Source organism: Vigna unguiculata, chromosome 10, assembly GCF_037176805.1.
Source record: "Vigna unguiculata cultivar grain cowpea cultivar isolate G323 ecotype 2 chromosome 10, ASM3717680v1, whole genome shotgun sequence".
Lineage (NCBI taxonomy): Eukaryota > Viridiplantae > Streptophyta > Magnoliopsida > Fabales > Fabaceae > Vigna > Vigna unguiculata.
In genome coordinates this window covers 30,915,479-30,928,283 of record NC_140801.1, presented here as the reverse complement: position 1 = coordinate 30,928,283, position 12,805 = coordinate 30,915,479, and the positions used below count along the sequence as shown (strand labels likewise).

The following is a 12,805-nucleotide window of genomic DNA, read 5'->3' as shown; positions in this document are numbered from 1 at the left end:
TAGGTATCAGACAGGAACCGAATGAACCACTCAGAGCATTCATCGATCGCTTCAGTAAAGCCGCACTTCGTACACCACACCTCAACCAGGAAATGATACTTCAATGTACGACCCTCACCCTACAACCCGGCCCCTTCGCCAACAACGTCTACCTCCACCCACCCACCTCCATGCACGAACTCAAGCTGCGCGCAGCTGACTACGTCCGCATGGAGGAAATGCAAACTTTTCACACCAAATTCTGTAACGACTACGCCGCCAACACCTCCAACCCCACCCCTAACCCCACCCCACAACCTCATCCACGCCTTGACACCCGCCCACGCGAACCTCGCCAACCTCGCTTCACCAGATACGCTCCCCTCACAGTAGCCCGCTCCCGCATCCTAGACGAGGCCCTCCAAGCTGACCTCCTCCCCCCACCACGAAAGACAACCACACCTCCTAACGCCGACATGACCAAGTATTGTAGATACCACCGCAACCACGGTCATACTACGGAAGAATGCAAAGCGCTCCAGGATAAAATCGAAGAACTGGTCCGTGCCGGCCACTTTCGCCGCTTCATCCGTAGGGATGACCATTCCTCCTCCTCCCGATCCCGCCACCCTTCACGGCATGACCACAGACGCCAACCAAGCAACGCCCATCACAATAGCCACTCCACCCAACCAACCAACCAACAACCAGAACCCGCCCACACCAACATTACTCTTGCCGACCCCCCCTTACGAGGCACCATTAACACCATCTCTGGCGGCTTCGCAAGTGGAGGCTCCACCTCGTCCGCCAGAAAGAAACACCTCCGCCATATACAATCCATCAACCATATCACTCATTCCCACCACAGACGTCGTATGCCCCCCATCGTATTCACAGATGACGACTTCCACGGCCTCGACCACCAGCAGGACGACCCCATGGTCATCACCGTCGAAATCGAAAACTATGCCGTTAAGAAAGTACTCGTGGATCAAGGCAGCTCAGTTGACATCCTCTACTGGGCCACCTACCAAAAGTTACAACTTCTTGACACCGCCATGATACCATATGATGAGCCCATATATGGCTTTTCCGGCGAACAAGTATCCACCCGAGGCTACATAGACCTCCATACCGTCTTTCGGGAAGGAACCCAAACCAAAACCATCCCAATCCGCTTTCTTATAGTCGATGCGCCAACATCCTACAACATACTCCTGGGTCGTCCTTCCCTCAATACCCTTGGTGCAGTCGTCTCTACCCCTCACTTGGCTATGAAGTTCCCAGCCCCATCCTGCGACATCCTGACCATCCACTGTGACCAACGCCTGGCACGCGAGTGCTACATGGCTAGCTTAAGACCACAACTCCCAATCCAACAAACAAACCACATCGAACGACCACCTAATTCCCGCACAGCCCTATCCGGCAAGGACCTTGACCCCAGAATAGGCCGGGATGCCCGCCTCGAACCAGTCGAGGACACTACTCCCCTCGAACTCCCCAATGGCCACTCCATCAACTTAGGCACCGGTTTAAACTCTGATGAGCGTGCCACAATCACACCCATCCTCATCGAGAACACAGATCTTTTCGCCTGGTCAGTCGTCGACCTCCCTGGAGTAGACCCCCAGGTGGCATCCCACAAACTCTCGATATATAAAGAAGCCCGCTACGTATCCCCAAAAAAGCGCAAACTTGGAGAAGAACGCAGACAAGCAGCCAAAGTAGAGGCCGACAAGTTACTGAACACAGGGTTTATAGAAGAAGCACAGTACACCACTTGGCTTTCTAACGTTGTCTTGGTAAAGAAAGCCAATGGCAAATGGCGGATGTGCGTGGACTACACAGACCTGAATAAGGCGTGCCCTCGCGACGCCTACCCCTTACCCAACATCGATCGACTCGTAGACAGCGCGGCAGGAAACAAGGTGCTTAGTTTTTTAGATGCATATTCAGGCTATAACCAAATCCCCATGGCCACAACAGATATGCACAAGACCGCCTTCATCACGGACGATGCCAACTACTTCTATAGGGTCATGCCCTTTGGCCTCAAAAACGCTGGGGCAACTTACCAGCGATTAATGGACAAAGTCTTCAGCCATCCGACAGGACACTGTGTCGAAGTCTACGTCGATGACATGGTCGTCAAGTCCCCAAGCCATCATCAACACGCTATAGACTTGGCGGCAGTATTCTCCGCCCTGCGCCAGTACAATCTCCGCCTAAATCCCGATAAATGTGTATTCGGCGTCGATCGGGGTAAATTCCTTGGCTTCATGTTAACCCAACGCGGCATAGAGGTTAACCCCGAAAAATGCAGGGCCATCATCGAAATGCACAGCCCCACTACTGTCAAAGAAGTCCAACGTCTAATCGGCTGCCTCACGGCCATTTCTCGCTTCCTGCCAAAACTAGCGGAACAAACTCAACCCATAATCCAGCTCCTAAAGAAATCTGCCCGGTTCACGTGGACTGATGATTGTGAACAGATCTTCCAGAAACTCAAAACATCCCTAACCTCACCCCCCATCCTACACAAACCAGACATCAGCCAACCCCTGCTGGTATACATCACGGCCACCGATCACACCATCAGCGCAACCCTTGTCCAAGAAGCAGAAGGCACGCAACATCCTGTGTACTTCGTCAGCAGAACACTACAAGACCCCGAAACCAGGTACCAAATGGTAGAAAAACTAGCCCTATCCTTGGTCCACGCTGCACGCCGCCTACGCCCGTATTTCCAAAACCACACCATAACCGTCAAGACCGATTACCCAATCCAGAAAATACTACAAAAGCCAGATCTAGCTAGACGCATGTCATCATGGGCCGTGGAGCTATCAGAATTCAACATTCGCTATGAACCCCACGGCCCCATCAAAGCCCAGTGTCTATTAGACTTCGTCAATGACCTACAACAAACACCTGTTGAGGACCAGTGGACGCTTCATGTAGATGGCTCCTCGAACCCAAGGGGTGCCGGCGCTGGCATCGTGTTGGAAGGCCCCAACGACATCCTCATCGAGAAATCTCTTCACTTTGCTTTCAAAACGTCGAATAACCAAGCCGAATACGAAGCTATCCTCGCCGGCCTCTCCCTAGCCCGTGAAGTCGGCGTCAAGAAGTTAACATGCAAAACCGACTCCAAACTCACTGTAGGTCATCTAAACGACGAATTCCAAATTAAAGACCCCATCCTTCAACAGTACAACTCGGATCAAAACAACTTAGCATCATTAACACAGCGTAAGTAATAAACAGATACCTTCAATATCTATTATCGGATGCACCGAATTATAAACCCTAACTAGGCCCTTAGTGGGCAACTTATCCACAAATTTCAACAACATCCCCACCACCTCCTTGTCACCAGCCGACAACTTCTCCACTCCCATGTCTTTATAACGAGAAGGATTGTTGGTCCAGCTAAAGGGAAACTTGGTACTCCCATCCGCATTCAAAAAATGAGATTTACCGCCTTCCTTCACAATGACCTTGAAGTACCCGTCTTTGAAATGCTTGAAAGACTGGGAGAAAGCATCCAGCCTGCTGATGCTAGGGCGACTGATTAGAGAAAGCCAAGTAGCCGGCCTTCGAGGTCTGGTGTCATAAAAATACAAGAAGGCATAGGGAGTAGGCTCCAGATACAAAGACTCGCACAGAATGCGGAAGGCCTGCAAGTAGGCCCAGCTATTAGTATGTAGCTGGGTAGGTGCCACATTCAACGCCCGCAGCACACCCATAGTGAAGTCGTCTAGGGGTAGTCGCACATGAAGCTAAAAAAAGTGGCACATGTACATGTAGAAGAATTTCTCGGTAGCCCCCTCCTGCCCGTGGCATACCCGGTCGACAGCACTCACCCTCTCCAGCGAAACAATGTCTCCGCTGACACCCCTGGACATAACGGGTGTGCAGTTTAGCCAAGAGTTTAACAAACGGGACCACCTAAATAAGGATGATTGGTCACGAACATCAGCAGCAACCCATCCATAGCCACCTTTGGCCGGCCAGTTACTCTCCTCCAACTCTTCAGGAGGATCCTCTCGAACCTCCCTCACCACCTCCATCGACACCCCGCTCGTAACAACTCCAGAAATCATACCCTCTCCGCCAAGTCGTCCATCCTTACTTCTATCTGACTCAGTACTTTCACTACTACTAGACGAAGACACGCTACTACTACTGGACATACCTGATTTCGTTTTTTACGGGAAAATGTCGGTCGAAATAGAGGACTAGTCGGACACTTTTACGCGCACAAGGTCTTTAAATTCAGAATTCACAAATGAAACAGGTAACCCCTTATCTGTTTGCAAACACACATTTATAGCCTGCGATTCCAAACGACGAACCTCTTCCCACCAAAACCATACCACAGACCAATCGACACCATCATTGCGAAAGATCCCACTTCAAAATGACGGCTCCAAAACTTTTTCAATGTAACCAACTAACACCCTTTCACCTACCTTCTGACAGTTGCAAATTCTAAGCCTTAACACTGTTCACCACACTTAAAGGCTGGGGGACTGGTGTATCACACCTAGCCGGTTCTGCTAGCTTATCAACACATATCATCCTTGACCGACAACCCATATCGGACAAGGCTGGGGGACTGGTGTACCGTACCTAGCCTAACTCAGCCAAGTAAACAATGTGCATATCGAACCGCCTAGTACCCAGGCTAGGCCGAGTTAGCACCTCACATCACCAACATAAGCCATCTAGTCAAGTAGCCGGTCGAGGCCGACTACTCCAATAAACTTAAGCCAACATCGATGCCCCCGCATTCAATAGGTCTCAAGGGCCTGGGTTGGGGCCCAGGCCCACTCGTGGCCCAAACTAGAGCCCAAGTCAAGACCCAGCCCATGAAATGGTTAAACGTCATTAATGTCCTATAAATACACGTGGACCCCATCATTTAAAGATACGCATTCATTAATCACTGATTTGACTCTCTGAGAGCTTTGACTTACTTGAGCTTCGGAGACTCTTCTGCAGGTAGCCCCTCCTGGGTTCAAGTTGACATATATCGACCGGGAAGAAGCCAACTGAGGAGATAGCGGACTACGTAGTAAGGTGAGTTTTGTGCCTAACCTCTTATTTGTTCTCTGCAGGAACAATTTATGTGGTGAGAGTGGCAGGAGGTCCTAGTCTTAGGACGTATTGGGCCTAAGACATTAGAGGATTAACCCTGTGTGTGGTTGGGTGATAACCCCTTGCGTCTAAACTCTGCAGAGTTTAGAAACCAACACAGGTGCATACTTCCTTTAGAATTCTATATGAAGACTATGATCTGGATATTGAGTCATAGAGTCTTGCAATTGTTTGCTTTCACATGATTTGGGTGCCTACTGCTTTGTTTGATCATAACCTGTTTTATCATTTGGTTGCTTGATAACATGTTAAAATATTTTACTCTAGCTTACCCTTTCATTTTTGTCTATTCCTTGCTTTGCTTTCTCTTTTGCAATGATCACCAATTTATTGGTGGAAACCCTTGGTAGAACTCAGGATGGTGAAGATGCTGCTGTGTAGAGGGGTCCCCTTAGTGTTTAAAATTAATTATTATGATATTAAAGGAAATTGACTATTAAAAATTAGTTATTCTGATGTTGACTACTAAAATGAATTAGTTTCTAAATTAGTTTCTAATTAATTAATAACCAATTTTAATTTTTTATTTATTATAATAACTATTTTAGTAACCAACAATTTTCAATTTTATAAATTGATATATAAATTAATCATTATTAACTGATTTTTAAAATTGATTTCTAGATTTATTTGTTGTATTTACTTCTTTGCATATTCAATGATGAACAATAAATGAAAAATACACGACTAAAACATAAACATTTTATGATGTTAATCTGAGATGAAGCTACAAAGAGGAACATCTATATAGAAGTAGAAATCACAGTTATGATGGTTGTGGTGTTGTGGCATCACACTACGGTTACGGTGGTTGTGGCACGATCAACACTGCTACATTACGGAGACAAAATGAGTAATGGGTTAGGCATGAGTAAACGAAATCAAAAGCACGGGAAACGAAATCCAAAGCAGTTTACACAAGGAAACGAAAACGAAATCGAAAATGAAAATGAAAATTCAGTTTACACAATGAGGCAGGGAAACTGTACCACACCTAACCAAACTCAATCAAATAAGAACACAATGCATCAAGGCAGCCAAGCATTCAACCTAGGCCGAGTTAGTCTAACTTATACCGGACCTGGTCAATTTAACCATATAAATGATAACCCTCATGAACATGCCAGAGACAACCCAAGTACATGACCTGGGCCGCCATGGTCTCGAACTTAACTGAACAAAGGCTAAAGTAACAACAAAGTGGCCAACACGGATAGTACGCGGCCAAGGACGACAACTGACAAGCCAAGAAGTAAACTAATCAGACCGCTCTCTAAGACTTAGTAAAATGGAAGCCCTCGCTTTCAATGGGCCTTAAGGGCCCGAGTTAGGGCCCAGGCCCACTCATAGCCCAGGCTAGGGCCCAAGCCAAGGCCCGGCCCATTGGATAACCAAGCATCATTAATGCTCTATAAATACGCATGGACCCCACGAATTAAAGGTACGCATTCATTAAAGGTACGCATCCTGATACTCTCGACGAAGGTTTCTAAAACCTCTAATATACCATTTTTAACTATAGGTTATTTAACCCCAATTAATGAATTTCTTCTAAAATTGTATATTTTTGTAGTGTGATACCGATGATTTGACTGTTATATACATATTATTTTTGAACTATTTGAAAACATGTAATTATGATTTTTTTATATAAAATTAATATATATATTTATATATTTACTAAATAAAAAGATAAAATTCTTTCGATCCGTGTAAGCTTATATCATTTTGGTATCCGAGAGCTTGTAATGAACGATTTGGAGGTTACTCAACCTACGTACCTTAAGCATAACAAGTAAAGTCTACAACAATGCAAGGAACCTTGAATCTAGTAGAAACTACTTTATTTCAATACATTACAAATGGCCTTTACACAAACAGAATTATACAAATGCAATTTAGCATCTAGGAGAAAGATGCTAACGTGAATGTACAAGTGGATGAGAAGAGCAATATCTACAGAATTATAACAGTGTACGAAATTAATGAGCATTTCATGTACCCTTTTTGTATGTATACCTCTTAGCAAGCCAAAGATATACTACGAAGTTGATGAGGCTGAGAGCGGACAGAAGCCAAAAGTAGTAATCAAGATGACCCCTATTGAGATTGTCTGGGATCCAACCCATGCTTCCATTGGCAGTGGTGATTTTTGTCACAATTAAAAGAATCAAACTGCTGACATAGTTTCCCAACGCATTAGTGGTGAGTTGAAGAGCTGCACACAAGCTTCTCATTGCAATAGGTGCCTGTCCGTAAAAGAACTCCATTTGACCAATGTTGGTGAAAACTTCGGCAGCTCCTATGAGAAAGTACTGAGGCACTTGGCAGAAGATTGAGATGGGAACGGTTTCAGCGTCGTAGAGGTTGTTTTTTCTGACCATGTTGAGGCGAACAACCTCTAGAAAGCCAGCAACAAGCATGGAGATGATGGAGATTACAAGGCCTATCCCTACGCGTTGGAGCTGTGTGAAGCCTTGTTGGTGGCCAGTGAACTTTCTTACAAAGGGCACAATGGCTCTGTCGTAGATTGGTGCCCAGAAGATGATACTCAGAGTGTCAAAGATGGAGAGAGATGCAGAGGGGATTTTGAAGTGAGGACCTACTTGTTGGTCCATTGTGTTTCCTTGTAACACAAACATTGTGCTCATTTGACTGTACACCGTTGCAAAGGCTATCAGGGAAGCCCAAATTGGGAGCAAATGGATTAAGGCTTTCAGCTCTTCCACTTGGGTCACTGTGCACAGCTTCCATGGATCTGCCCAACCCTTTGTGTGGTCAGATTCTCTCTCTATTGCTGCCTTGTCCAAAAACCTTCAATAAACACCTTTCTCTTGTTAATACTAAACAATGATAGCCTCACTTTAACTGAATTTAATTTTTTTTTTTAATCTAAATGGTTGAGAGAACTCACTTTAACTCATCTGTGTGTTGGATTTTGTGCCTCCCTCTGATGTTAGCCTCTGCATCTTCAATCTCATAAAGAAGCGACTTGTCCTCGGGCACTTGTTGCCTAGATTTCCTGCATGCTGCTACTATAACTTGACAAATTCTAGTAATGGTACTTCCTCCAGGTCGTTGAAGTCTGTACCATCTACTACCAATGAAGAAAAATATAATTGCAATCATCATTGCCACAGCAGGTATTCCAAATCCCCATCCCCAACCCACATTCGTTTGAATCCAAACCAACGCTGACGAAGCAATAAGTGACCCAATATTAACTGTGAAATAAAACCAATTGAAGAAAGAGCTCTTCTTTAACCTCTCAGACTCATCGTTTTCATCAAATTGGTCAGCACCAAAGGCTGAGACACAGGGTTTGATACCTCCAGTTCCCAGAGCAATCAAGTAGAGTCCTACAAAGCAAGCTGCAGTTTGTGCTGATGTTGGATGGCAACCATTAGAATCACATGGAGGTTTTATTCCGGGGATAGTAGCAGAAAATGTTAAAAGTGCCGTTCCCTGCAAAATAAACAAACAAGTTACATTTACAGCATGTTTCAGATACCTTGTGTTTCGAAATATTAGCCGAAATTTACGAAATCAAAAGTTTCCCTTTAAACTAAATAACTGATTTGATTTATATGTACATTTTCTAGCTTTTATTATTTTGTAACAGTTCACCCCCCTTGCTATTTTTAATTTACCTACAAATTCTAAGTAACTTTTGTTTCTCTTCATATCCTTTTTTGTCATATATTTTTAAACAAAATTAATTATCTTAAAGTTTTGAGAAAAATTATTTAAATAAACACGGACTATAATTACAATCAATTATAAGATTAATAAATTACACATAAAACTCACTATTAAAGTTATACTTCTTTTAATCTCTAATAGAAGACATTTCCAACATAATTATATATATATATATATATATATGTAAATTAAAAATGATATAATAATGCACCAAATCTACTCTCATAATTAGCAGATTTGGAAATTATTATTCACTAATAAAAAACATAAATACATATATTATATTTAAGAAGGACAGACATGAAAAATATGAACCCACATTAAATTAAATTTTATCATAAAATAATTCAACAAAGAATAAACATTGTTCTTTAAATAAACTTACAAGGACGTAGATAATTGAGAAAATAGCAATTGTCCAGTATCTTCCCAGGTATGAATCAGCCAAAAAGGCACCAAGTAATGGGGTGATGTAGCATGTCCCTGACCAGGTTGTGATATTAGTTGCAGCAGTTGTATTTCCCATGTTGAAACGGGTCTGCAGATAGTTCACTAGGTTTGTACTCATGCCATAGTACGCCAATCTTTCACAGCATTCATTTCCTGTCGGTTTTTTTTAGAACCAACATAAGATTATGCTATGGAAATTGAATATGAGAGCACCTTTAGTGTGCTTTTAATGCAGAGATAACATAAGATTATGGTATGAAAATGAAATGAGAAAAGGATTCAATACCAAGTATAAACCTGCACGCTTTCCATTTTCCAGTCTTTAACTTGTTGGCAGGGTTTTTGTTAATGTCAACTGTCCCATCTTCTGTATATAAGCCATCTTCTTCCACATCATTCGGTTCCATGATATTCATGGTATCACAGCAGATTCTTTCCTGCTTCTTGTTCTCTTTGTTGTCTTCAAACGTCTGTTTGGAAGGGGCAGAAAATGATTGAACAAATAATCCCCAAAATATGGAGAAAACTTAAACAGGTTTCTATAGTAGAGATTTCATATTATAAAGCTTAATTTGAGTTTGCGTGTGAGGTATAAGAATTGCAAAGAGACGTTCATCAAAATAATCTATACGCTATACGAGAGCTCATGAAGCTCCAACATCTGATAGCATTATTGTGATTTGGGATCATTAGTGGCATATACTGTGATGGTTCAAATCATAATAAATTAATGTAGCACTGCAAGAATACAACAAACAAAACCTTACATACATCAACGAACCTACCAACAATATGCATGCAGATGACATAAAACAATGAAAGCAGATTGAGACTATTTAACCTTAAGATCAGACAACGGACCGTACGCTAGCTAGCTGTTATAATGGTATCGGAATAGAAACCTTAGTTAAATGTAGAATCCTGAACGTGAACAAAACTATTAATCACCTATCCTTAACCTTCACACCACCATTTCAATCTACAAGGGAAGCACAGAAACAATTGAATATATGTAGTAGATTGAGATCTTTTGTATCTTGTTCTGTTGACCCATGCATGAGTCTCTCTTGATCAAACGTTAGTCCTACATTAATTGACTTATTTTAGTTACTGTTACCACGTGGCTGTAGTTCGATCGATAGAAAGAGTTTTTCACTCTACCACCATTCACTGGAACTATAATGCTCGGGATAATTTAATAATTCATGGATGTATAACAATAGTTGGAATTATGTGTTTCGCAACTACATTGTAACAATTACCTTATTTTTCTTGGGGCACTTTTATTTACTTTGGTTGGCTATTTAAAGTATACCAATTCATTTAACATTTTTCTTCTCATTTTATTAATTACGGAAATGTTAACATTCAATTTTTTGTGCTTTATTTTCTGACACAAATAATTTCAATCTTTTTGGTTAACACGTCTTTTTCTCCCAATTTTTGTTAAGTTTTGTCAAATAAATCCTAATTTTGTTTTGGTGTTCGAATAGGTCCCAATTTTCATCAATTTTATTCAATTTGATCTTTTTTTGTTAACACTGTTTAAATTATTAACGACCATGAACAATGACCGCCACGTGACACTTCGTGATTTTTTAAAATTTTTTTTAAAATATTTTATTTTGTTTTTAATTTTTCTAATTTTTTTAATTTTTTTAAATGTTCACGTGTCAACCCAATAATGCGTCATGCGTCATGTGTCAGAGTCAATGTTTTTATATTGAAGGTTAAAATACTTTTTTGGTTCCAATTTTCGTCAACTTGTGTCAAATAAGTCATAATTTTGGTCTTGTGGTCAAATAAGTCCTATTTTTCGTCTATTTTGTTCAATTAGGTCCTTTTTTGCTAACACCATTTAAATTATTAACGGCCATGAGCAGTAACTACCACGTGTCACTTCATGGTTTTTTTGAATTTTTTTAAATGTCCACGTGTCAACCAAGTAGCGTGCCACGTGTCAAAGTCAATGTTCTATATTCAATTTGGTCCCTATATTTGTTATTCTTGTTCAATTTAGTCCCAATTTTGTTTATAATTGACCAATTTTGTCCCTATTGAAGATGTGACCAAATTTAATTTTTATATCAAAGTTATAATGATGTGAATTTGAATATACTATATAAAAAATGTGAATTTTAATATAAAAATTAAATTTGGTTTCAATTTGGAGAGTGATCAAATTGGTTCATGTTAACAAAAATTGGGTCTAAATTGAACCAAAATAACAAATATAGGGACCAAGTTGAATATAAAACATTGACTTTGACACGTGGCACACTACTGGGTTGACACATGGACATTTAAAAAAAATTTAAAAAAATTCAAAAAAACCACAAACTGACACATGGCAGTCATTGTTCATGGTCGTTAATGATTTAAACGATGTTAGCAAAAAAGGACCCAATTAAACAAAATTGACAAAAATTGGGACCTATTTGAACACAACACCAAAATCAGGACTTATTTGACAAAACTTGACCAAAATTGGGACCAAAAAGGTATTTTAACCTATATTGAACTAGTATAAGACCTGTGCATACGCATAGATCATATTTTTTTTTTTTAAATTTTGTTATTTTGAAAACAGATTTTAATATTATAATATACAAATAAATTATTTATAAATAAATGATTTCAAAGATTTTAATTGTTAATTTAATTATATGTAATGATTATATTAATTAAATAAATATATAATTATATAATTACGTAGAATTAATTATTATTATTATATATTATATTTGTACTATATCTAGGCAATTAAAGGTACACTTTCATTAATTCACTAATATGAGATTTGACTTTCGAGAGCCCTCATTGACTTGATCGTCGAAGCCTTTTCCACAAGTAACCCCCATGGGTCCGGACCACCAACATTAGAAGACGACGTATACAAGACAAGGAGAAACCAGTTCAAGAGGTTTATGATTGAGGTAAGATGTGATTTGTGTTCCTTGATATCCCTTATTTGTTTCTGCAAGAACAATTGGTGCCCACCGTGGGGTACAAGTTGATATCTTACCAACAAATATGAACACTATCGAGAACGATTTCTACCTGCAACAAAGCTGGAATCTTGAAGGACCGAGAGGCAGGCCCAACCATGCTTGTAGGGAACACCCTGAACTTGGCCGCTATCCTCAAGGGTCAGGCCAAAATGCAACAAAAACTTCTTAATCTGAAGAAACACAGTGTTGATGAAATGGAAGCGCTAAGATAGGAGAACTCCAGACTGAGAAGGAAAATTAAAGTTGATGTTACTCAGAAATGGAAGGGCAAAGAGCTGCCAAAGGACCCCAAGACCCTAGTGCACCAACCCAGCGAAGAAGAAAGTGAGTACAACCCTACCCCACACACTTTCACCACCACCCAACAAACACCCACCATATCCGCCTACCGCATAACAACCCAACATCTAACCACCATCCCTACACAACCTGCAACTATTCATCCTGCCACTACCCTTCCTACCATGCATATACCTCCTCACCATTACACCACC

General features: G+C 41.2%; 1 protein-coding gene across 1 annotated transcript; it reads right to left on the bottom strand.

Moving 5' to 3' along the window:
* Window positions 1–7,017: 7,017 nt before the first annotated feature.
* Window positions 7,018–10,268, bottom strand: LOC114165355 (protein NRT1/ PTR FAMILY 8.1-like). Its single transcript, XM_085668357.1, has 5 exons — window positions 10,142–10,268; window positions 9,587–9,770; window positions 9,236–9,453; window positions 8,063–8,613; window positions 7,018–7,962 (listed from the first exon to the last, which is right to left on the bottom strand). Exons 2-5 carry the CDS (start codon window positions 9,714–9,716, stop codon window positions 7,143–7,145), a joined length of 1,719 nt encoding a protein of 572 aa, XP_085524483.1. The 5' UTR covers window positions 9,717–9,770; window positions 10,142–10,268; the 3' UTR covers window positions 7,018–7,142.
* Between the last annotated feature and the right edge of the window lie 2,537 nt (window positions 10,269–12,805).